The sequence below is a fragment of the Oncorhynchus gorbuscha genome, linkage group LG17, assembly GCF_021184085.1.
Source record: "Oncorhynchus gorbuscha isolate QuinsamMale2020 ecotype Even-year linkage group LG17, OgorEven_v1.0, whole genome shotgun sequence".
Taxonomy (NCBI): Eukaryota; Metazoa; Chordata; class Actinopteri; order Salmoniformes; family Salmonidae; genus Oncorhynchus; species Oncorhynchus gorbuscha.
This window is the reverse complement of record NC_060189.1, coordinates 40772760-40799285: the sequence shown is the minus strand read 5'-3', so window position 1 is coordinate 40799285 and position 26526 is coordinate 40772760. Positions and strand designations below refer to the sequence as shown.

At 42.0% G+C, this 26526-nt stretch overlaps 1 protein-coding gene across 20 annotated transcripts in view; it reads right to left on the bottom strand.

The window, feature by feature from the left end:
* The window catches only part of nrxn3a (neurexin 3a), a 488613-nt gene that overhangs the window by 162893 nt on the left and 299194 nt on the right, over nucleotides 1–26526 (bottom strand). For 4 of the 20 annotated variants that reach the window (XM_046308260.1, XM_046308267.1, XM_046308266.1 and 1 more), the window contains exon 1: nucleotides 23180–24161. The exons of the other annotated variants lie outside the window; for them this stretch is intronic. In XM_046308260.1, the coding sequence (XP_046164216.1) occupies nucleotides 23180–23483 (304 nt within the window). In that variant the 5' untranslated portion in view covers nucleotides 23484–24161. Of the gene's footprint in view, nucleotides 1–23179; nucleotides 24162–26526 lie in introns of those variants that run through there. 20 annotated transcript variants of the gene reach the window in all.

The window sequence follows — 26526 nt, the reverse complement described above, 5'->3', positions numbered from 1 at the left end:
AGATAACCCTGAAGGAGCTGCAAAGCTCCACACCGGAGATTGGAGTATCTGTCCATAGGACCACTTTAAGCCATACACTCCATAGAGCTAGGCTTTACAGAAGAGTGGCCATAAAAAAGCCATTGCTTAAAGAAAAAAATAAGCAAACACATATGGTATTTGCCAAAAGGCATGTGGGAGACGCCCCAAACATATGGAAGAAGGTACTCTGGTCAGAAACTAAAAAGTAGCTTTATGGCCATCAACGAAAACGCTATGTCTGGCGCAAACCCAACACCTATCATCACCCCGAGAAAACCATCATGCTGTGGGGATGTTTTTCATCGGCAGGGACTGGAAAACTGGTCAGAAGTGAAGGAATGATGGATGGAGCTAAATACAGGGACATTCTTGAGGGAAACCTGTTTCAGTCTTCCAGAGATTTGAGACTGAGACGGAGGTTCACCTTCCAGCAGGACAATGACCCTAAGCATACTGCTAAAGCAACACTTGAATGGTTTAAGGGGAAACATTTAAATGTCAATGAAATTGAAAATCTGTGGTATGACTTAAATATTGCTGTACACCAGCGGAACCCTTCCATCTTGAAGGAGCTGGAGCAGTTTTGCCTTGAAGAATGGGAAAAGATCCCAATGGCTAGATGTGTCAAGCTTGTAGAAGCATAACCCAAGAGACTTGCTGCAAAAGGTGGCTCTACAAAGTATTGACTTTTGGGGGGTTGAAAAGTTATACTCAAGTTTTCAGTGTTTTTGATGTCATGGTTTCCAGAAAATGATGTCATGGCTTTAGAAGCTTCTGATTGGCATCATTTGAGTCAATTGGAGGAGTACCTGTGAATGTATTTCAAGGACTACCTTCAAATTCAGTGCCCTTTTGCTTGACATCATAGGAAAATCAAAAGATATCAGCAAAGACCTAAGGAAAACAAATTGCCTGGTCTCGTTCATCCTTGGGAGCAATTGCCAAACACCTGAAGGTACCACGTTCATCTGTACAAACAATAGTACACAAGTATAAACACCATGGGACCACGCAGCCGTCATAGCGCTCAGGAAGGAGACACGTTCTGTCTCCTAGAGATGAACGCACTTTGGTGTGAAAAGTGCAAATCAATCCCAGAACAACAGCAAAGGACCCTGTGAAGATGCTGGAGGAAACAGGTACAAATGTACCTATATCCACAGTGAAACAAGTCCTATATCGACGTAACCTGAAAGGCCACTCAGCAAGGAAGAAGCTACTGCTCCAAAACCGCCATAAAAAAGCCGAACTACGGTTTGCAACTGCACATGGTTCGCAACTCAAGTGTTTTAGTACTATATCTCTTGACACAATGATGACAATAATCATGGCCTCTAAACCTTCAAGCTGCATACTGGACCCTATTCCAACTAAACTACTGAAAGAGCTGCTTCCTGTGCTTGGCCCTCCTATGTTGAACATAATAAACGGTTCTCTATCCACCGGATGTGTACCAAACTCACTAAAATTGGCAGTAATAAAGCCTCTCTTGAAAAAGCCAAACCTTGACCAGGAAAATATAAAAAACTATCGGCCTATATCGAATTTTCCATTCCTCTCTTTTGAAAAGGCTGTTGCGCAGCAACTCACGGCCTTCCTGAAGACAAACAATGTATACGAAATGCTTCAGTCTGGTTTTAGACCCCACCATAGCACTGAGACTGCACTTGTGAAGGTGGTAAATTACCTTTTAATGGCATCAGACCGAGGCTCTGCATCTGTCCTCGTGCTCCTAGACCTTAGTGCTGCTTTTGATACCATCGATCACCACATTCTTTTGGAGAGATTGGAAACCCAAATTGGTCTTACACGGACAAGTTATGGCCTGGTTTAGATCTTATCTGTCGGCAAGATATCAGTCTCTGTGAATGGTTTGTCTTCTGACAAATCAACTGTAAATTTCGGTGTTCCTCAAGGTTCCGTTTTAGGACCACAAATGTTTTCACTATATATTTTAACTCTTGGGGATGTCATTCGAAAACATTATGTTAACTTTCACTGCTATGTGGATGACACACAGCTGTACATTTCAATGAAACATGGTGAAGCCCCATAATTGCCCTCGCTGGAAGCATGTGTTTCAGACATAAGGAAGTGGATGGCTGCAAACTTTCTACTTTTAAACTCAGACAAAACGGAGATGCTTGTTCTAGGTCCTAAGAAACAAAGAGATCTTCTGTTGAATCTGACAATTAATCTTAATGGTTGTGCAGTCATCTCAAATAACTGTGAAGGACCTCTGCGTTACTCTGGACCCTGATCTCTCTTTTGAAGAACATATCAAGACCATTTCAAGGACAGATTTTTTCCATCTATGTAACATTGCAAAAATCAGAAACTTTCTGTCCAAAAATGTTGCATTAATCCATGCTTTTGTCACTTCTAGGTTATACTACTGCAATGCTCTACTTTCCGGCTACCCGGATAAAGCACTAAATAAACTTCAGTTAGTGCTAAATACGGCTGCTAGAATCCTGACTAGAACCCCAAAATGTGATCATATTACTCCAGTGCTAGCCTCCCTACACTGGCTTCCTGTCAAGGCAAGGGCTGATTTCAAGGTTTTACTGCTAACCTACAAAGCATTACATGGGCTTGCTCCTACCTATCTCTCTGATTTGGTCCTGCCGTACATACCTACACCTATGCTACGGTCACAAGACGCAGGCCTCCTAATTGTCCCTAGAATTTCTAAGCAAACAGCTGGAGGCAGGGCTTTCTCCTATAGAGCTCCATTTTTATGGAATGGTCTGCCTATCCATGTAAGAGACGCAAACTCGGTCTCAACCTTTATGTCTTTACTGAAGACTCATCTCTTCAGTGGATTATATGATTGAGTGTAGTCTGGCCCAGGAGTGGGGAGGTGAACGGAAAGGCTCTGGAGCTACGAACCGTCCTTGCTGTCTCTGCCTGACCGGTTCCCCTCTTTCCACTGGGATTCTCTGCCTCTAACCCTATTACAGGGACTGAGTCACTGGCTGACTGGGGCTCTTTCATACCATCCCTAGGAGGGATGCGTCCCTTGAGTAGGTTGACTCACTGATGTGATCTTCCTGTCTGGGTTGGCGTCCCTCCCTTGGGTTGTGCCTTGGCGGAGATCTTTGTGGGCTATACTCAGCCTTGTCTCAGGATGGTAAGATATCCCTCTAGTGGTGTGGGGGCTGTGCTTTGGCAAAGTGGGTGGGGTTATATCCTTCCTGTTTGGCCCTGTCCGGGGGTGTCCTCGGATGGGGCCACAGTGTCTTCTGACCCCTCCTGTCTCAGCCTCCAGTATGTATGCTGCAGTAGTTTATGTGCCGGGGGGCTAGGGTCAGTTTGTTATATCTGGAGTACTTCTCCTGTCCTATTCAGTGTCCTGTGTGAATTTAAGTGTGCCCTCTCTAATTCTCTCTTTCTTTCTTTCTTTCTCTCTCTCGGAGAACCTGAGCCCTAGGACCATGCCTCAGGACTACCTGACATGATGACTCCTTGCTGTCCCCAGTCCACCTGGCCGTGCTGCTGCTCCAGTTTCAACTGTTCTGCCTTATTATTAATGGACCATGCTGGTCATTTATGAACATTTGAACATCTTGTCCATGTTCTGTTATAATCTCCACCCGGTACAGCCAGAAGAGGACTGGCCACCCCACATAGCCTGGTTCCTCTCTAGATTTCTTCCTCGGTTTTGGCCTTTCTAGGGAGTTTTTCCTAGCCAGTGTGCTTCTACACCTGCATTGCTTGCTGTTTGGGGTTTTAGGCTGGGTTTCTGTACAGCACTTTGAGATATCAGCTGATGTACAAAGGGCTATATAAATACATTTGATTTGATTTGATGACATGGGGACAAAGATCATACCTTTTGGAGAAATGTCCTCTGGTCTTATGAAAAGAAAATAGAACCGTTTGACCATCGTTATGCGAGGAGGAAAAAGGGGAAGGCTTGCAAGCCGAAGAACACCATCCCAACCGCGAAGCACGGGGGTGGCAGCATCATGTTGTGGGGGTGCTTTGCTGCAGGAGGTACTTGTGCACTTCACAAAATAGATGGCATCATGAGGGAGTAAAATTATGTGGGTATATTGAAGCAACATCTCAAGATATCAGTCAGGAAGCTAAAGCTTGGTCACAAATGGGTCCTCCAAATGGACAATGACCCAAGCATACCTCCAAAGTTGTGGCAAAATGGCTTAAGGACAACAAAGTCAAGGTATTGGAGTAGCCATCACAAAGCGCTGACCGCAATCCTATTGAACATTTGTGGGCAGAACTGAAAAAGTTTGTGTGAGCAAGGAGGCCTACAAACCTGACTCAGTTACACCAGCTCTGTCAGGATGAATGAGCCAAAATTGTGGAATGTTAAACGTTAAATGTGAAGGCAATCCTACCAAATACTAATTGGGTTTATGTACTAATTGGGTTCACTTCTGACCCACTGGGAATGTGATGAAAGAAATAAAATCTGAAATGAATCATTCTCTCTACTATTATTCTGAAATTTAATCTTCTTAAAATCAAGTGGTGATCCTAACTGACCTAAGACAGGGAATTTTTACTATGCTTAAATGTCAGGAATTGTGAAAAAGTGAGTTGAAATATATTTGGCTAACACATATGTAAACTTCCGACTTCAACTGCAGATGGGAGGGGTTAAGGGTAGCTGAAGGCTGGGACGAAAAACAAACAAAAGATAACCTATGTAAAATATACTGTCCGTGAAATGTATGTAATATGAAGTATGTATAAAACCGGAGTGGAAGTTTATGTATTGTTGTCCATTAGTTGATACCAACTAAGGGAGTGGTGGTAGGGTTAGGGGACAATAATAAAGAAGGAAAATATATTGAAAAAAATATATATATATATTAAAAAATTAAATTAATTAAATATATATAAATATATATAAATATATATATATATAAATATATATATATATATATATATATATATATATATATATATTTACCCCCCAAAAATATATATGGGGGATTGGAAATGATGCAGACAATTACATTGATGGAAGCCACGATCTATATGCAATATTAAAGCTGATTCTACCACTTAATAAAAAATGTAAATGTAAAATAAAAAATATGATTCTCAGGAAACAGCTCTAGTAGTAATGTATTGATTAGTAATCAATGTATTCCTGCGGGGGAGGGGGATCTTACTTTGGAATACATCTACATGTATAAATTGTGGTGGCCACAATTTAGCAGTGGCAGTGTGCCACTACTAAATGCATATAGGAGAAACACTGGACTTTTACCATCAAACCCGATGCAACCCAATAGCATTAGAATCGCAAAACACTAGTGGAGAGTTAAATTGGGTTAAATTGAGGGTTAAATTGCGCCACTCTTGTTTCTAGAAAACCATACACAAAATGTATTATCTGACTAAATATTTAGGAAGAGTTCATAATTTCATGGAGCCTGTGAAGAAAATAAATCACATGGAAAAAGTGGTACGCAAGTTAGGTTGAAAAAACGGATTTCCACCAAGTCAAATTAATTTATTGTGTTAGAGGTTTCATGATGCTCGTATCTAAACCAAAGTTGATTATTTTAAGATTGTTCTATACATCAGTTGGGGTCTCTAAGCTTCCATATGAGGTTTAAGCTTCCATATGAACCTAGCATGAAAGTGCATCCTTGTGGCTGTGTAGGCTTCCACATGTCTTATTCATTAGTAGGAAGAAATTTGGTCCAAATAATATATTTTTTGAATATTATCTGAATCCTAGAAATTAAAATGGCCAATTTTTATGTACCTTTATTTAACTAGGCAAGTCAGTTAAGAACAAATTCTTATTTTCAATGACGGCCTAGGAACAGTGGGTTAACTGCCCTGTTCAAGGGCAGAACGACAGACCTTGCCAGCTCAGGGATTCGATCTTACAACCTTGTGGTTACTAGTCCAACGCTCTAACCACTAGGCTACCTGCTACCTGCAATTAGGGTGCAATCAATTATCTTAATTTCTTAGAGATAAAACTTCATTTCAACAATAGAATGTTTCAGGAATGCCAATCTTACCTGTTTCAAACTACAGAAAGAATTTCAGAACAATCTGAGAGGGTGGGTGTCATGGCTTGCTGAAATGACGTGGAAACGACTCATGTCTGCCATTTCCTCTGGAGGATTGATATGAGTGTTAGCTCGGCAGCAGGGTGAGAACAAGGGAGGAAAAGAGAGGAGGCAAGAGAGTTGGAACTATTCAGAGAGCTCATTCATTTTCAGAGGTGAATTAGACTGGCAGCGTTTGATCAGGTCTAGCACTCACGGAGTAGAGTGATGGACAGCTGATTAGGAAGCCTTCGGCTCTTCCTATGGTAATCACAGGTGTCTTTGAGAGCCATGAGAATGTACTCCTGGTGTGTGTGTGTGTGTGTTTGTTTGTGTGTGTATTGATGAGAAGAGCAGAGGTGGGAAAGGTAATACAAAATCAAAGCAGAATCAATCTTCTCCTCTATCAAAGCAATAATTGCATCAGAAGCATTAACATCAGCCAAATCGAAAATGTATCATAAGACAGTACAGATGTTATGTCAGTCCGGATCAGAATTTTTACAGATGTCTTCAAGTAAGGTGTTACAGTTATACTGTATGTGAGGCACTTTTGTAACTTTCAACTTCATGGTGTTCTCGTCATTGTCTGCATCCCTGGCGTTGTTGGAAGGTTGCTGGATCGAATCCCTGAGCTGACAAGGTAAAAATCTGTCGTTCTGCCCCTGAGCAAGGCACTGTTCCCCGTGCACTGGAGACAAGGATGTCGATTAAGGCAGCTCTCCGCACCTCTCTGATTCTCTCTCGCTCTCTCCTCTCACTGTCCTCTCTCTCTACTGCAAATGATTTAGCCCCAGCCGCATTAATCCCATTATAAGTACATATCCTCCCCTGAACCAATTGGGAACTGTTTATTTGTCTTTAACACAATATGCTAATACTATGTGGGAGTAGTAATTCAAATAACATGCCCCTAACGCATTCCCCAAGAATGCGCTACAGACGGTCAATGCCCACTCCACTGCTGTTGAGAGCTGAGAACATGGCTAATGGCTAATGCATTCCCCTATGGTTCCACACCAGCTATTGTTCTACTGTACAGTAGAGAGCGTTTTGTAATGATTGTATTTTGTGGTGTTGTAAGATGGAGGTTGTGTGTCGGTCAACCAGTTGTTTCCTGGGTTTGAGTTAGCGTGGAGGGGCTAGAGCTGAATACAGCAGGAAGGGATGAAACACACACACACTCGCAAACACACACTTGCAAACACACACTTGCAAACATAAAACTTGCAAACACAAAACTTGCAAACACAAAACTTGCAAACACACACACGTGCACACACACAGGACAGAAGCTAGCGGCATACATATTCAAGTGCTCTCTCAGAGGCTTTGTAGAAAGGTAGATTACTCTTCTGATGTGGCTGTATGCTTTGCTGCAGTATGTCTGGAGGTGTGAGTGAGTGAGTGAGTGAGTGAGTGAGTGAGTGAGTGAGTGAGTGAGTGAGTGAGTGAGTGAGTGAGTGAGTGAGTGAGTGAGTGAGTGAGTGAGTGAGCGAGCGAGCGAGCGTGCGTGCGTGCGTGTATGTTTGTGCCTTATGATGGTAAAACAGATTGATTAATGGGCTGGTAGAGTTTTCGCAGTTTGTGTTTGATGCTCATTAAGTCACTTTTCAAAGAAGTATAAACTACTCACATGCACACACACACACACGGACACGCACACACACACACCGACGCTCCCAGCGCCCCAAACACACGCACACACACGCACACACACACACACACACACACACACACACACACACACACACACACACACACACACACACACACACACACACACACACACACACACACACACACACACACACACACACACACACACACACACACACTTGGCCCCTAAACCCAAACCAAGCAAAGCTGTTTGTAGCTGTGGAAAATAATGATGATTGTAATAACTATGACAGAATGAGGATCAAAAGGTTTCCCGCAGCAATCACCAAACACTCACTTATCCTAGCAGACTGCTTTGTAATATATGGGTTGTGCAACAGCAAAGGAACACTTAAAACAACTCCAACAGAATGAGGAATCAGCATAAACACTCACTCGCTCCAAATTGACTGAAACAAAATATTATGCGTGGGAAACACAAGAGTTCTCTGGTAATGCATTTATGTACAGTATTCATATGTTTGTGTACGAATGTATTGGAGGTGTTTTATACCACTCAATTCACTCACTTATTATTCCCCACAGTAACTCCTTTAGTGTATATGTTGTGGATTATGTCACGTAAATGCCAAGTTCATGGTCAATGTGGCAAAGTGCCGATCCAAGATGGCCGCCATGTCACCTGAAAGCTCACCTTAGGGGACCCGGTTGTCACCAGCTGAACACATTAAGATGGCTGACACACACACACACCACACCAGAAAGAAAGAGGCGAAGCAAGAGGGTTTACCGCTGCCAAAATCTGTCCATGAAAATAAGACCACGAAGTGAGGAATTTTTGTATGGAGGGCAATGAGTGTCGAATTTGATCAACACGATATAAGTGGGCGTACGTGGTTGCATGGAGGTGAGATCAGGAGGGACCAAAGACAGTACAGTGCTTCCATCTTTGAGGACATGTATTTCCATTAGTGGCATGGCCGATTAATTAGGGCCGATTTCAAGCTTTCATAACAATCGGTAATCAGCCTTTTTGGATGCCGATTATGGCCGATTTCATTGCAATCCACGAGAAGACTGCGTGGCAAGCTGACCACCTGTTACGCAAGTGCAGCGTCAAAAGGACCTTGTGGTTGCAAGGAGCCAAGGTAAGTTGCTAGCTAAATATAAAAAAAAAACGATCAATCTTCATATAATCACAAGTTAACTACACATGGTTGATGATATTACTAGGTTAACTAGCTTGTCCTGCGTTGCATATAATCAATGCGCTGCCTGTTAATTTATCATCGAATCACAGCCTACTTCAACTTCGCCAAACGGGTGATGATTTAATTAGGGATCATGCGAATTTTCGCAGTTTTTTGTTAAAAATCGCGCAACATTTCAAAGTCCTGCTACTCATGCCAGGAATATAGTATATGCAAATGATAAGTATGGGTGTATAGAAAACACTCTGAAGTCTCTAAAACTGGTTGAATCGTGTCTGTGGCTATAACATAACGTGTTTCGGAGTAAAAATCCCTCTGAAAACTGTTCACCAAAAACACAAAAAATATATTAATCCGCCAGTCAATGAATTGTCTAAGGCGACCGAAAATGAATGAGGATGCCCTGTAAACGCCTACAGCTTCCACACGATGTCGCCAGTACTGGCATTTCCAGTCGACTTAATCCTTGGTTGGATGACGTTTTGGCCTTTCCTGTTTTAGTCTCACCACAGGATGTTGTGAAATTGAAAACAATGGAGGATGGATTTCAAGACTTGCTGCTATCGAATACAGATCGCCCCAAAATCAATTTGATAGATTATTAACGTTTATTAATACCTAGAGTTGGTTTAGAAAAGTATTTTGAAGTGATTTGTAAAAGTTTATAGGCAACTTTTGTAATTTTAAAAAGTGACGTTGCGTCTTGTAAAATGGAATTTTCCTGGATCAGACCGGTCTAAGGAAAACAACATTTTGGCTATACCATGACCGATTTAATCGGGAAAAAGACCCAATTGTGATGTTTATGGGATATATAGGAGTGCCAAGAAAGAAGCTCGTCAAAGGTAATGAATGTTTTATATTTTATTTCTGCGTTTTGGGTAGCGCCGGCTACCGCAAAATCTGTTGTTTTAGGTGACGTTCCAGTATTTTGGGGGGTGCATGCTATCAGATAATAGCTTCTCATGCTTACGCCGAAAAGCATTTTACAAATCTGACTTGGTGGCTAGATTCACAACGAGTGTAGCTTTAATTCAGTACCTTGCATGTGTGTTTTAATGAAAGTTTGAGTTTTATCAAAAACTATAGGTGGCGCTCTAAAATTTCCGCTGATTTGATCCCTCCACAGGAACCAAGTCCCTAAGAAGTTTTAACAAAAGCGCATTTCTGAAAAAAGCATAATCTTTGCACAAATGTACCTAACCATAAATATCAATTCCTTTCTTAAAATCAATACACAGAAGTATTTTTTTTTTAAACCTGCATATTTAGTTTAAAGAAATTCACGTTAGCAGGAAATATTTACCAGGGAAATTGTGTCACTTCTCTTGAGTCAGGGTATATGCAGCAGTTTGGGCCGCCTGGCTTGTTGCAAACTGTGAACTAATTTGCCAGAATTCTGACATAAAATTGAAGGTTGTGCAATGTAACAGCAATATTTAGACTTAGGGTTGCCACCCGTTTGATAAAATGTGTAACGGTTCCGTATTTCACTGAAAGAATAAACTTTTTTTTTTCTCGAAATTATAGTTTCCGGATTTGACCATATTAATGACCAAAGGCTTGTATTTCTGTGTGTTATTATGTTATAATTAAGTGTATGATTTGATATTTGATAGAGCAGTCTGGCTGAGCTATGGTAGGCAACACTTTACTCGTTTACTACATTTGCCAGCAGCTCTTAGCAATGCTTGAGGCACAGCGCTGTTTATGACTTCAAGCCTATCAACTCCCAAGATTAGGCTGGCAATATTAAAGTACCTATTAGAACATCCAATAGTCAAAGGTTATGAAATAAGGTGAATGCACCAATTTGTAAGTCGCTCTGGATAAGAGTGTCTGCTAAATGACTTAAATGTAAATGTAAATACAAATGGTATAGAGAGAAATAGTCGAAGCGTCATAATTCCTATAATAACTACAACCTAAAACTTCATAACTGGGAATATTTAATCACCAGCTTTCATATGTTCTCATGTTCTGATGCATTTTTACATGGCACATATTACACTTTTACTTTCCAACACTGTGTTTTGCATTATTTAAACCAAATTGAACATGTTTCATGATTTATTTGAGACTAAATATATTTTATTTATGTATTATATTAAGTTAAAATAAAAGTGTTAATTGTTCAATTCAGTATTGTTCTAATTGTCATTATATATACAAATATATATATATATAAAAATTGGCCGATTAAATCGGTATCGTCTTCTTTTGGTCCTCCAATAATCGGTATCGGCATTTAAAAAATCATAATCGGTTGACCTCTAATTTCCACTGTTAGAGCTGTCACTCAACTATCGTGTCAATACCATACCAAATGTTGTACGGCAGTATTCATCCCAGGACACTCCACTGATTGAAGCTCTTCCTGATTATCTGATGTATTTTGTTACTATGTACTTTGATTTGGTCTATAGTTTCTTACTTATCATATGATGTGTTTGAACCTTACTTTTGTTGCTTTGCTGCACTTTTGTTTGCGTACTGCTACTTAGCATTTAGCCTACTGTTCATTTCAGTTCTAATGTTGCGTTCACATCATGTCTTAAGTATCCTAGTCGTAATTACGAGGGGGTGTTTATTTGCATTTTTCTTAGTAAGAAGGTCGCCATTCAAGTATTGCTTACCTTTTGTTGTAGAAGTGACATTGTTGAAGCATTTAGCCTTTAGCCACTTACGTTTACAGCATTTTGGGGTAGTATTACACTAAGTATACAAAACATTAAGGACATCTGCTCTCTCCATGACATAGGCTGACCAGATGAATCCAGGTGAAAGCTATGATCCCTTATTGATGTCAATTGTTAAATCCACCTCAATCCGTGTAGATGAAGGGGAGGAGACAGGTTAAAGAAGGATTTTTAAACCGTGAGACAATTGAGACATGGATTGTGTATGTGTGCCATTCAGAGGGTGAATGGGCAAGACAAAAGATGTAAGTGACTTTGGACGGGATATGGTAGTAGGTGTCAGGCGCACTGGTTTGTATAAAGAACTGCAACGCTGCTGGGTTTTTAACGCTTAACAGTTTCCAGTGTGTATCAAGAATGGTCCACCACCCAAAAGACATCTAGTCAACTTGACAACTTTCAACACCTTAAAGAGTCCATGCCTGACGAATTGAGGCTGTTCTGAGGGCAATAGGGGGGAAGGTGTTCCTAATGTTATGTATACCCAGTGTATATGAGAAACTGTGTAAAGCCAGAATCATTCATGTTGATTATGATAACTGCCACTTATTTAATTTTGTTCTCAGAACCATACATACAACTATTTTCCTCTGATGATTGAACTGCCATAATTAAACTGATCAAAGTGATCGAAGAGATTTCATGAATCTGAGTCTCTCTGACAGGAGCCCATTGGAATTCACAAAACCAGCTATACAGTTTTTGCAAACCCAGGCCATTTCTTAAAGCGTAAATATAATGAAGCCTACTGTCATGACGTCGGCCTGGGGGTAGGTTTATGACAGTCATAAATACCTCTTCCCCCCTTTTTCCTCTCTCTACCCTACTGATGTGACATTTGTAAACCCCTTGGTTAACATAGAGATTCTGGGAACATCAGAAGGTGGGGGGAAATGAAATATATTCTGGTAATCCGACCAATTGAACATATGCGGTGGTACTTTATGAATATGATGTCAGTTCGGTTGTCATCTGAGACATTCTCATCAATGATAAGATGACAAACTCTGCAGTGGAAAGTCTACACATCAGAGTTGTCGGATTCACATGGAATTGTTGTTTAATTTAAATGTTTGAATATAAAATTATTCGTGATGGGATGAAATATGATTTTTGCTTCTAAAATGTGAGAATTGGGTTTTCATGAGGTTAGGGCTCTGCTCAATCAGTGGCCCGACCCTGTGAAGAGTCATGGGTTATAAAACTTTTCAGACACACCCTTCTCGCTCCACTATATAAAGCCTTGACGAAAATGTAACCTCCTGTTCCGAGGATGTGAGGACGACGGTCCGATGTCAGAAGGGTTCAGATAATAACTACAGAACGAAGCCAACATCAGTGTGAGCATTGGTTGCGAATGGTATGAACATTGAACTCTTATTCACTACAGAAGTGATACCTCCTAGTCGTTGAGTTAGCAACAGCAGCTGCAAACGAGGGTTAGAAGGAACAGAGTATCCCGTCTATCACACAACGTCGTTACTACAACGTATCCAATTGACCACCAGAGACATTCTTCAAAGGACATAGGACTCGGTTTGGCAACACGGCCTTCCATCTACCACCAACCTACTGAAGCGCAGCTCAGAGTAAATATTTATTGCATTTTCTTTTTCCACATGGGCGGTAATTTAGAATGCATAAGATACTGTATTTACGATAGTACAGCTTCTTACTTTGGTCCTCAGTCTTCCCGCTCTTTCACTCAAACCCAGCCCTTTTCTTTTGTGTAACCAGCTGACATATCTGTTCTGCCCGCTAGGGACGTTTTCCTTTATGACGTAATTTGTAATCAAGTTATGATTAACTATGTGTATGTGTAATTCTGTGTGATTAGTTAGGTATTTAGTAAATAAATAATTGAACTCAATTTTGTATTGATGATTCAACTTGTTAGCCAGGGTTCGTGAAGAACAACTTTCAGATGAGACTGAATTAAGGTGACGATTAATATTGACTGCTATTGATGTAAAATATTACTAGGTCTTTAAGAGTTTATTCGGAAGATAACATCTCTATAAATATTATTTTGTGGTGCCCTGACTCTCTAGTTAATTACATTTACATGATTAGCTCAATCAGGTAATATTAATTATGGATCAATTATTTTATAGAATAGCATGTCATTTCACTTTATCCAGTATAGCCAAAGACACGACACTACCCTCCAGCAAAGTGGACATTTCAGATAATCATAAGATATTTCAGATCTTTCAAATACTTGGAGTGTTGGTTTAAACCTGCATGGAATGCCAGATGGGTGAAGTTCACACTTCTAGAACTAATCCATTGGTTCCAATGCACCAGCCAATCAAGCACAGCTAAAACATTTGAAAGATTTCAAATTTTATTTGAACCCAGGTCTGCTAACTAACCACCCACTCCAGATATTACCAGTTGTCCTGAACTAAGGCCCCAGGTTACATCAGTGTGACCAACTGCTGTCACTACCTCTAACAGCGACTGACAGAAAATAAACATTTGTGAATACATCTTCAGGTCAGTGGAGTGAGAGCGAGGGTGATGGTGGAGCGAGAGAGAGGGTGATGATTAAAAGAAAGGGTGACGGTTGAGAGAGAGAGAGAGGGTGACGGTGGAGCGAGAGATGGTGATGGTGGAGCGATTAGAGAAGGTCACACGTAGTAATATGTCAAGTTATAAATGCAGCAAAACAATCCCTTTTTCAGGACCCTGTCTTTCAAAGATAATTAGTAAAAATCCAAATAACTTCACAGATCTTCATTGTTTCCCATTCTTGTTCAATGAACCATAAACAATTAATGAACATACACCTGTGGAACGGTCGTTCAGACACTATGATCAGGGGCGGTGTGTCACAGCATCATCCATCGGACTGAGCTTGTTGTCATTGCAGGCAATCTCAACGCTGTGCGTTACAGGGAAAACATCCTCCTCCTTCATATGGTACCCTTTCTGCAGGCTCATCCTGACATGAGCCTCCAGCATGACAATGCCACCAGCCATACTGCTCATTCTGTGCGCAATTTCCCGCAAGACAGGAATGTCAGTGTTCTGCCATGGCCAGCGAAGAGCCCGGATCTCAATCCCATTGAGTACATCTGGGACCTGTTGGATCAGAGGGTGAGGGCTAGGGCCATTCCCCCCAGAAATGTCTGGGAACTTGCAGGTGCCTTGGTGGAAGAATGGGGTAACATCTCACAGCAATAACTGGCAAATCTGGTGCATTCCATGAGGAGGAGATCCACTGCAGTACTTAATGCAGCTGGTGGCCACACCAGATACTGACTGTTACTTTTGATTTTGCCCCCACGCCCCCCACCCCCACCCCTTTGTTCAGAGACACATTATTTTTTTTCTGTTAGTCACATGTCTTTGGAACTTGTTCAGTTTATGTCTCAGTTATTGAATCTTGTTATGTTCATACAAATATTTACACATGTTAAGTTTGCTGAAAATAAATGCAGTTGACAGTGAGAGGACGTTTCTTTTGTTTGCTGAGTTTATGTCAAGTTATATGTCACTGCAGGTATCATAAAACTAATGGTCAGCCAAGACGATTTTCATTTTTACCTTTATTTAACTAGACAAGTCAGTTGAGAACAAATTCTTATTTTCATTGACGGCCTAAGAACAGTGGGCTAACTGCCTTGTTCAGGGGCAGAACGACAGATTTTGACCTTGTCAGCTCGGGGATTTGATCTTCCAACCTTTCGGTTACTAGTCCCAACGCTGTAACCACTAGGCTACCTGCAGCCCTATTTATAACTACAATGGTTAAATGTCACTTTTTTAAAAACATTTTATAAACGAGAACATATTACATCTGTACATACAGTAATATACATTGTCAAATGTCAACACATGAAGGAAGGCATGTACGCGCACACACACACACACACACACACACACACACACAGAGACTCTCAACTTGTTTTCCTCTTTCCACTTTCATCTAATCAGTCATGTCATTGTTGTTCCGTGCCATGGCTTTAGTAATAAGTCTTCCCAGCCTGTCAAACAAATGCTGGGCTGTGAGGCTCAGCCCCACTGTCGGGGCTTCTTTAGTCATACAGAGTGTTTTCAATGTGCTCTCCAACCCCTCCAGCTATTCTCTCTGCTGTACCATTTACCCAGGGACCTCAGGCTTTCTGTTCTACCACTCTCTCTCTGTCCCTCAGTTCTACCTCTCCCTATGTCTCTGATCTCCCTCCCGCTCTCTGCTCTCCCTCCCTCTCTCTGCTCTACCTCTTCTCTCACTACATATCAGCGCTCTCTTCTCCCTTTCTCTATCTGTACTCGTCTCACAGCTCTTTCTCCTCACTAACTGAGAACTGAGACATTTGTCATCCAGCATCTGCTGTCTTTTCAACTGTCATGAGGAAACTGTGTGAAATACAAAGTAATAAAGTAGTAATAATACAAAAATGGTGTGTGTGTCATGTCATAAGAACATGTTGACGTTCAGTTTTCACATACTGTACTCTTCAGTTCTCTGGTGACATGTGGGTGGATGACAGAAACTTCAGCTTTGACAACTTATGAATGGTCCTTTCAATATGGAAGGAGCTGGGATGGCAGATGGCTTTGTGTCACTGATATACTGAGAATAAAGAAAATATTCACTTTACACATGACCATATTTCCTCACCAGAGAACATGATACATTAGTGGTTATGAATAGTGTACTTTGAAGCACACTACCTATTTATAGCTCTACCTAGTTAGTATTTATTTGCAACATTTGGTTGACCCGATTCTGGAAATAATCATCAATGATTCATAATGATGTGGACAAATGTAACATTTTCAGGTCATTTAGAGTTACTGTAAGCAAATGCATTGCAAAGAAAAAAAGTCTCATAAAAATACCTCACTATCTCTCTCCCTCCCTACGTCTCCCCCTATCTCTCTCTGTATGAGATCCTGTTATGAGGTCTCCTCCAGTATCTTGCCGAGTATGATAATCCCATACTGAGGATTCGGGTCTAAACGTCCCTTTGATCCTACACGTTTCACTCTGTTCCTTCACTCTGGGGTCTGGGGATGCCCTGGGTTCCTCTGGGAAAGAATGCTTAGAGCAGAAAGAGTTTAAGGGAAACTATCCTCCATGATGGAACTGGAAGTACTTTGACAATAGCATTCAAATGTGGATTCTTATTAGAATGTCATTGCCTTTAGTGCCCAGCATGGCAAATCTCATACTGGATCTCAAACTATACACCCAAGGCTCTCACCAAAAGAGACATGTAAAGGTCATATGCCCTTGCTCTGAACTCCATCCCAATTTCCTTTCAGGCTATTCCATGCATTTATAACAATTTAATGGAACAAGTTATTTGTAGTATCAGCCTTAAACATACACTGAATGAACTGAGCGTTAAAGATTCTGTTAATGAATGGACTAACAAACTGGGAGAACCATAAATCAAGTAACGAACTAACTCACTTAATAAAGTGTCGAAAGGAGTCAAAGGTTGAAAAATAATAAAAAGGGCCACTTGGTAGTAACACAATCGCTTATTCCAGTGCAGCCGTCTCCCATCTGTTCTAATGGAACTGAATTAGAACCATCCATTGTGGGAGCCAATTACTTCTCGTCTGAACTCGTCCACAGTGCCTGTTTTTCAAGTCAAATGCAAGTTAGTTAATCAAATCGTATAGGACGGAGAAAATAAAAACTCTTAAGAATATGATGTAGGTGATTGAAGTCAACGAAGGGGAAGACAAAAGTAAAAGTGAAAGTGAAAGTAATTTCCTAACTGCTTTCTCTTTTATTATTCGACTGAATTATGGAAAATGATGGAAATGCAGATGATTTTAAGATGTGTTTAACTGTTTCTTTTGGCAGAATAGTAATATGAGGCTATTATTGCAATTATGACCAATTATGTTTCATATTTTACCCACTTTATCAAGAAGGGGCATGAAAGTCTAAATTAAAACAAGTCAGCCATTAATAAAAAAAAAAGCTCAACTTTTTAAAATTGTACAACCTTTTACATCTTTACAACCAGTTCAATGGGTTCAGAGCGTACTTCTCCAAGATGTCTGATAGTGTAAGGGAGAGGGGGAGAAATAGACCTTTCATTTAGGATACCTTTAAACAAGACAAGATTTCATTAACTTTACATTTCTTAAACCAAGTCAAGACGATGAATGAAAAGGACTGGACCCCAATAGCCCATTGGTTTCCCTGCAAAATATATACATAACTTTGTCTGATTTAAATCAGAGTGTGCCAGTGATTGCTTTGATGTCTGAATTGAGCATCTCCAAAACCCATTTGGTTATAGATCTCACAGCCTGCTCACATAGAAGAGTGCAACATCCATATTACATTCAATTTCCAGACTTTAAATAGATATGTCTGAATAGTGAGGGGAATGGATAGAGTACTCAGGTAGCCTATGCTGGGTACCCCTCTCTAGCTTGTGAAATTACATCTGCAAAAAAATCATGATCAGAAATTTCTCTCTCGGAGACATCCACTGTGCTGCTTGTCCAGCTAAAGGGGCTTGGTCTGGACATAGCCCCTCCCTCTCTCATCTCTCTAATGGCTGCCCAAAACACTTAGTTCTGTGCCACTGGCAGGTACAGCAGCACCAGCCCACTTCAAAGGGGATTTTGATTAAGGCCATCTATCCAACTGTGACCACTGGCAATGCTCTAGCAAACCACCTAGTTCAGGCAGGTGTGCAAACATCCTGTTTTCTTCGATACTGTATGTTGCCTTCCTAAGCCGCGAAAACAGGTGTAACAAAACAACACAATGGCAGTTATTGTTGTATACCCACTAATAAGCTTGGTTTGGAGACAAAGGCGACAGACAGATCATTACGTCTGAAGGACAAATCCCTGGCCTTTCGCAATTGCCTTTCTACAGGTCATTATCCCCTTTACGCATCATGCCTTCCCAGTCACAGCAAACTCTATGCTCTCTTATTAAAGAGGTGGGAGAACAGGAGGCTGATTAGTCACATACACTCACACACGCGCACACACATGCAAGCATGCTCACAGGCAGGTGCACACATATACACAAGCCTATATAGGCATCACACACACACTCATGTAGTTGGGGTGCCGCGCCAATGTCCAATGGTTTGTTGCATTGTGTTCTGGCGCCTTAAATAAGTCATGCTGAGGGTTGGCTTAATTGACAGCTCTGAATCACAGGGCGAAAGGAAAGGGGATATCAGAGCTGGACGTCTACAGGCTATATATTTGCTGTGCCTCCCCTAATTCAGATAGAAACAGCTCTGCCATACATTCCCAATATATGATATAATACATAGGATAGAACATTACAATAGGACAGAACATTGCCATTTTTAAAAAAGGCTTTAAGATCAATAGCTAATAGAATAAGGCACCAATGTTGAAATATGAATAGATAACATAGATGACAGAATAGGAATTAGTGATATAAAAACAGAATGGTTCAAATAGTGTTTCACAATAACAAAGCCCCTCATTACCCACAATATGAATAAAAAGTGTTTACGAAATCACAGATATAAATACGAACCACGTTCTCAATTAGGATTTTACTCTTCTATTAAAATACTATCTTAAAAAGGACGTTCAATGAAAAAACAATGTAACCTACTTTAGGCTCAATGAATGAGTCAATTAGTCAAATGGCTATTGAATCTGATACAGTTGAAGTCGGAGGTTTACATACACCTTAGCCAAATACATTTAAACTCAGTTTTTCAAAATTCCTGACATTTAATCCTTGTAAAAATTCCGTCTTCGGTCAGTTAGGATCATCACCTTATTTTAAGAATGTGAAATGTCAGAATAATAGTAGAGAGAATTATTTATTCAGCTTTAATTTCTTTCATCACATTCCCAGTGGGTCAGAAGTTTACATACACTCAATTTGTATTTGGTAGCATTGCCTTTAAAGTGTTTAACTTGGGTCAAATGTTTTGGGTAGCCTTCCACAAGCTTCCCACAATAAGTTGGGTGAATTTTGGCCCATTCCTCCTGACAGAGCCGGTGTAACCGAGTCAGGTTTGTAGGCCTCCTTGCTCGCACATACTTTTTCAGTTCTGCCCAAGAATTTTCTATGGGATTAAGGTCAGGGCTTTGTGATAGCCACTCCAATACCTTGACTTTGATGTCTTTAAGCTATTTTGCTACAACTTTGGAAGTATGCTTGGGGTCATTGTCCAATTGGAAGACCCATTTGTTACCAAACTTTAACTTCCTGACTGATTGTCTTGAGATGTTGCTTCAATATATCCACAATCTTCCATCCTCATGATGCCATCTAGTTTGTGAAGTGCGACAGTCCCTCCAGCAGTAAAGCACCCCCACAACATGATGCTGCCACCCCCATGCTTCACGATTGGGATGGTGTTCTTTGGCTTGCAAGCCTCCCTATTTTTCCTCCAAACATAACGATGGTCATTATGGCCAAACAGTTACATTTTTGTTTCATCAGACCAGAGGACATTTCTCCAAAAAGTATGATTTTTGTCCCCATGTGCAGTTACAAACCGTAGTCTGGCTTTTTTATGGCGGTTTTGGAGCAGTGGCTTCTTCCTTGCTGAGCGGCCTTTCAGGTTATGTCGATTAAGGACTAGTTTTACTGTGGATATAGATACTTTTGTACCTGTTTCCTCCAGCATCTTCAAAAGGTCCTTTGCTGTTGTTCTGGGATTGATTTGCACTTTTCACACCAAAGTACGTTCATTTCGAGGAGACAGAACGCATCTCCTTCCTGAGCGGTATGATGGCTGCGTGGTCCCATGGTGTTTATACCTGCATACGGTTGTTTGTACAGATGACCGTGGTACCTTCAGGCATTTGGAAATTGCTCCCAAAGATGAACCAGACTTGTGGAGGTCTACAACAAATTTTCTGAGGTCTTGGTTGATTTCTTTTCATTTTCCCATGATGTCAAGCAAAGAGACACTGAGTTTGAAGGTAGGCCTTGAAATACATCCACAGGTACACTTCCAATTGACTCAAATTATGTCAATTAGCCTATCAGAAGTGTCTAAAGCCATGACATAATTTTCTGGACTTTTCCAAGCTGTTTCAAGGCACAGTCAACCTAGTGTATGTAAACTTCTGACACACTGGAATTGTGATAGAGTGAATTATAAGTGAAATAATCTGTCTGAAAACAATTGTTGGAAAAATTACTTGTGTCATGCACAATGTAGATGTCCTGCAAGCCCACCTCATGAAAAATGTGTTTTAATGTCTCCAACCTAAGTCTATGTAAACTTCAGACTTCAACTGTACATGAATAGACAAAACACACCCACATATTTCATACAGAATCTCCATACATGAATCACAGGGCATAAGGAAAGGGGACATCAGGGCTGGGCATCGTACAGGCTATATATTTGCTGTGCCCTCCCCTGTCAGAAGATGAAAACTAAACTGAACCAACGGTAGCTAGCCACCGGACACTGAACGCTAGCAAGGCGCTAACATTAGCCTGCTAGCAAAATAGCTTCGTCATATTACTTCTGGAAAACAAACTTATAACATGGAATCCTGACTGATATTGTATGAGTAAAGTACAATGTTTTCATTGGTTACTATGTCCATGTAGTGAGTTTTATCAAATAAAAAATGGGAGGGCGGAGAGGACACAGCCTACTACCTCTTTCAGATGGAAACAGCCCCGAACGAGCTCACGCGCGCAGCGCTGACGTCACACACAGAGCCCAACAAAATACAAGGAGATTCAACCAAAAACAAATGAGGGAAACTGGTGATTTGGTGAATATTAATCACAGTTGACTAACTCCTGTTACACTCACACAGGTGAACACACGCATACTCTTAGAAAAAGGGTTCCAAATGGGTTCTTCAGCTGTCCACACAGGAGAACCGTTTTTGGTTCCAGGAAGAACCCTTTTTGGTTCCAGGTAGAACCCTTTTGTGTTCAATGTAGAACCCTCTGTGGAAAGGGTTCTACATGGAACCCAAAAGGTTTATTCAAAGGGTTCTCCGATGGGGCCATCCGAAGAACCCTTTGGGGTTCTATATAGAACCTTTTTTTCTAAGAGTACACACAACAAGCTCGTCAGATGCTGTAGAAAACCCCAGCAGAAGTCTCTCAGAGGTTTTTTTCTCCTCCTCCTTTTCCATTGCAACGCACCTTTGCAGTAGAGTCTGTACCAGTACTCCCGGTATATAGCCTTGCTATTGTTTTTTTCGTTACTGCTGGCCTTTAATTATTTGTTACTTTTATTTATTATTTTTGTAGGTATTTTTCTTAAACCGGCATTGTACGTTTTAAGAAAGTTTTAAGTAAGCACTTCACTGTTGTATTCGGCGCATGTGACAAATGAAATGTGATTTGATTTGAGTATTTTTCTCTTATTGTAATGAGCTGGGCTAAGACAGTCCAAAGTCGCCAGCACCACACAGCGTGCCATACCTCAACACTCTGAAGCTAAGCCTGAGCGCACCTCCCGTCTCACCTAAGGTCTTTGCTGAATTTGTAATTAAAATGTTGCTGAACGCAGGCTTCCACACTCAGCTACTGCTGCCTCGCAAAAAAACAAACAACAACACTTCTCCATTTTGGGGGTAGAAGCGACTGAGTAATGTGCTAAGGATTTTAGAAAAGGGGAGAAACTAGTTTCAATAAAAGATGTCCATACATTTTTAGGATACAAAATTGCCAAGCCAGCCAAGACAATGAGGAGGTCTGAGGAGGAGGAGGCGGCGTAATTGATCAAGCTTTGGAGGTCAGATGGTGAGAGTGAGAGGGCTATGGCGAGAGAGAGATGTCGCTTCAGGCAATGGAATGTCCCAGATGAAGCTGGGGGGGGTGTCGACAAGTTGCTTCAGCTATCACACAAGTAGTAAAATCAGTTATATGGATTTCAAAAAGTTATTGTCTAGCCCTGCACACACACAAACTCAGAATATACCCTCTTCCCCAGTCAGCATTTTGCTGTAATGGAATATCTGCTGTGGCGCTGTCAGAGAAGGGTCCAGAATAATTGCAAAATAGCTGCACACTTATAAGTTCCCACACGCTCCCACCAAAACACACCAGCACTATGCAGCCCAGTAATTAAATGGTATCAGAGGACCAATAGAGCCCTATTGACACCCTTCTCTCTCCCTCTCTTCCCTCCTCTCCAAACTCTCCCCTTTTTCCCCCCTCTCCTCATCCCCTTTCCCCAGCGGACAGTTACACCACAGAGTTATTACTGCCAATCAGCTAATGCACCTGATGGCTTTGAAGAAGACTCTCTACAATTAGCAGCTATTAGCACTGGGTCCCTAATCCGAGCCAGAAATATGGCAAAGCACAGGAGAGAGGAGAGTGGGTCTTTTTCGCTGTACAGTTTTTTCTCCATCTGTTCTCTCGTCTTTTTCTCTTTTGACCCTGTGTTTGCTTCTCTTGCTTTATGTCCATTTTCCCTTCAATAAATTATATTAAGAGCTGCTTTAAGATTGTGGTTTACGCAGAGAGAGATTAATTAATAATCTACTCTTAAGGGAATTTCGTTCCTGGTTGCTTAAGGTTAGGGTAAAGAAATGCAGGTTCGAGTTTAGGGTTAGGGGTTTAGGTTTTAAGAACAAGTTAATTTAGGTCAAAAGTGTAACTCACCATGGCCACCCCTTAGAGAGGCTGGTGAGCGGTAGATAGAGATGGGTGCAGATGAGTGATGCCGCGTCCCGTGGAGGTGATGCTCCGGGTGGGTATAAGACGTAGCCTGCTCCTGAGGTCCTGCGGCAGCCACGCTGTTATCCTGCCTCCCCCTGGGAGAAGAGCTCCACACAGACCCAGCTATACATCCCAGAGTCAGAGACCACATCCAGGGGCTCAGACGCAGGCGGAGAGGACTGGGGTGGTGGTACATACCCCCTTCCCCGGAGCCCCGCGACAGCGCGAAACCGGAGGGACGAAGCATGATCCAAGCCCAAAGGACTGACAACAGATGTACGGCACGGGGGAAACTCTACTGAGACCAGGCTCATGATGGACACATCCCCATACTAGGACCACTACGAACCCACGTCCACTTGGTTTAGCTCCTGTACCCGTATTCAGGTCCGGCTTCAGTTTCAACTAAACACACAGCACTCCAGCTCAGAGTCGTTCCGGGGGAGAGGAGTCAGAGGATCTCTATATTGCTTGTACACCCCTTACACTGACATTGTGCCCTGACGGAAAGCAATCGGAGGTTTCAATCTCCTACAGAATTTCCCAGAAGAACAGCAAATTTAAACTCAAATTAGAGAGCTATTCTCATGCTCTAAATTGTCCAAGGGGAAAGTACATTGGGTGTATCTTTCTTGCTCTCACAATCTTCACGCTCTTTGCCACTTTGCCCCGAAGGTAAAAGCAAAATAAGTGTTTTCTCCTTCTCGCGCTTCTCTTTTCCTCGAAGGAAAGGAAAATCGGATGACTTTCTGTGTCTCCCTCTCTGGACCTTTGTGTGTCGTCGTGTACAGCTGCTGCTGCTCTTCTGGCTGAGAGCGTATCTGCTGCGCTCACTCTCTCGCTCTCTGATGTGGCGCACTCTGCGTGTGTCTCGAGCAGCTATCAGTCGCACATGGCAGAGCGCCGCTTGTCCCTTTCGCTCTCTCTCTCTCTCTCTCTCTCTCTCTCTCTCTCTCTCTCTCTCTCTCTCTCTCTCTCTCTCTCTCTCTCTCTCTCTCTCTCTCTCTCTCTCTCTCTCTCTCTCTCTCTCTCTCTCTCTCTCTCTCTCTCTCTCTCTCTCTCTCTCTCACACACACACACACACACACACACACACACACACACACACACACACACACACACACACACACACACACACACACACACACACACACACACACACACACACACACACACACACACACACACACAATCAGCACAGACGAGGAGGAAAAATAAAACCACCTGGTTTATCACCACTCAATCAAATTCGTATAGAATAAATAACCACTGTTTTGAAAACAAAACATCTATCACCTAACATAAATACCACTTTCTCACTGTTTGCTCTGTGGCCACTGGTCCACTGTAGCGCTCCAAAGGTGCTGCAATATAGACACCATGGGCAGAAAATAAATCCCCTTTCTTTTCTCTTCTCTTCTGTGTGTCTCAGTGCCTCATACTCCTCTCTGGGGGGGAGTGGGGGGGGGGGGTCCTGGTGATTCCACTCACCCCCTCTGTCTCAGGCTCAGCACCTGAACACAGCCTCCTGCTCTGAAAGAGAGAAGAAGGGATCCTAATCGGATCCTTCACTGGATACAGCAGGCAACAACACTGAGAGCATGAGTGAGAGAAGGGAGGTGCACAGGCAGACAGAGTGAGAGGAGGAGAGAGAGAGAGAGAGAGAGAGAGAGAGAGAGAGAGAGAGAGAGAGAGAGAGAGAGAGAGAGAGAGAGAGAGAGAGAGAGAGAGAGAGAGAGAGAGAGAGAGAGAGAGAGGCTCAGGTGAAACAACACAGTGGGAATGGGATGGGAGGGTTCAAAAGAGTGGGTGGGTGGTGCAGAAGGCGAAAAAACAAAATGGGCCAGCTTAATGCAAATCCTCATAGAAAGCAGAGGAGGGGGTGGGGGTGGAGAGGACTGCTGCAGAGAAGGGCAACTAGCGGTGTTCAGGGGAGGGAGACAGAGTGAGAGGGAAAGAGATATGGAGAGAGAGGAGTGAGACAAAGTCGGAGAGAGGAGGATGAGACAGAGAGAAAGAGAGAGGGGGGAATAGAGAGAGAATATTGGAAATGTGGTAAAGAGAGAGAGAGAGAGACAGAACTAAAAGCTGAGTGTGGATATGCGCTGCCAGCTCAGCCGTCGACAGAATCGGAATCAAATCGCTGTCTCCAGCCACGTCCCGCGCGATGGCAAACCAAAACTGACAAGGGAATATTCTAATGGAAAAGCTTTTGATCCTCCCTGCTTTTCCGCAGTTCTGTTCCCCTCTGATCGCATTAGGAAACCAGCGGCTCCCACCACGCTTCCCAAAATAGGAAATTAGGGAACACTAACGAGCTTAAGGTGCATGAGAACCACTGATGTTTCCACCCGTAATAGAACAAGGCTCTCGGAATCAAATTAGGACAATGCATTCGGTGCTATTTCCAACCATCCATTTGTGACTTTACCAAAGGAACTACTGGAAAGTGTAATGCTTATGCATGACATGGGAAATCAGATTAGGTCCTGGAACTACGTTTTTAATGTAAACTTGTACCCACAATGATCTAATTCTCTTCATTTTTACATTTCAAAAATACATTTAACTAAGACCTGACACATGCATTGTAGTCTATGCATAATTCAGACATTTCTTGCATTTCAAAATGAAATAGCTTTACAAACAAAATGCCAGGGAGTTCAGACCTCTGTTAATCTATGGTTCTATCAGGCAGAATCCGAATACAGTGTGTGTGTGTATGTGTGTGTGTATGTGTGTATGTGTGTGTGTGTGTGTGTGTGTGTGTGTGTGTGTGTGTGTGTGTGTGTGTGTGTGTGTGTGTGTGTGTGTGTGTGTGTGTGTGTGTGTGTGTGTGTGTGTGTGTGTGTGTGTGTGTGTGTGTGTGTGTGTGTGTGTGTGTGTGTGTGTGTGTGTACTGTACCTATCTATCCATGGGCCAATGTGGGGCATTGGCTGCATGCAAATCTCGGCTTAATGGACATTCAAATTCCGTGGTGGGACTCCTGGTCTTTGGCTCTGGGTTTGATTATCTCTGTCTGTGCTCTACATCTCAAACAGAGAACTAGTCCACTATCGGGAATATCAAGAGTGCTCTGAGTAATGTCTACTCTTTCCTCTCCCTCTGTATTCAATGAGAGTCAATATTAAACAACAGAAACTGTCTGGGTTCAGTGATTGCTTGGTGTTCCTCTGGCCCAGTGTTCTTCAACTCCATTCCTCGAATACCCCCAACAGAACACATTTATTTTGTAGCCTCGAACAAACTCACCTACTTCAACTCACTGAGGGCTTAATAATTAGTTGAC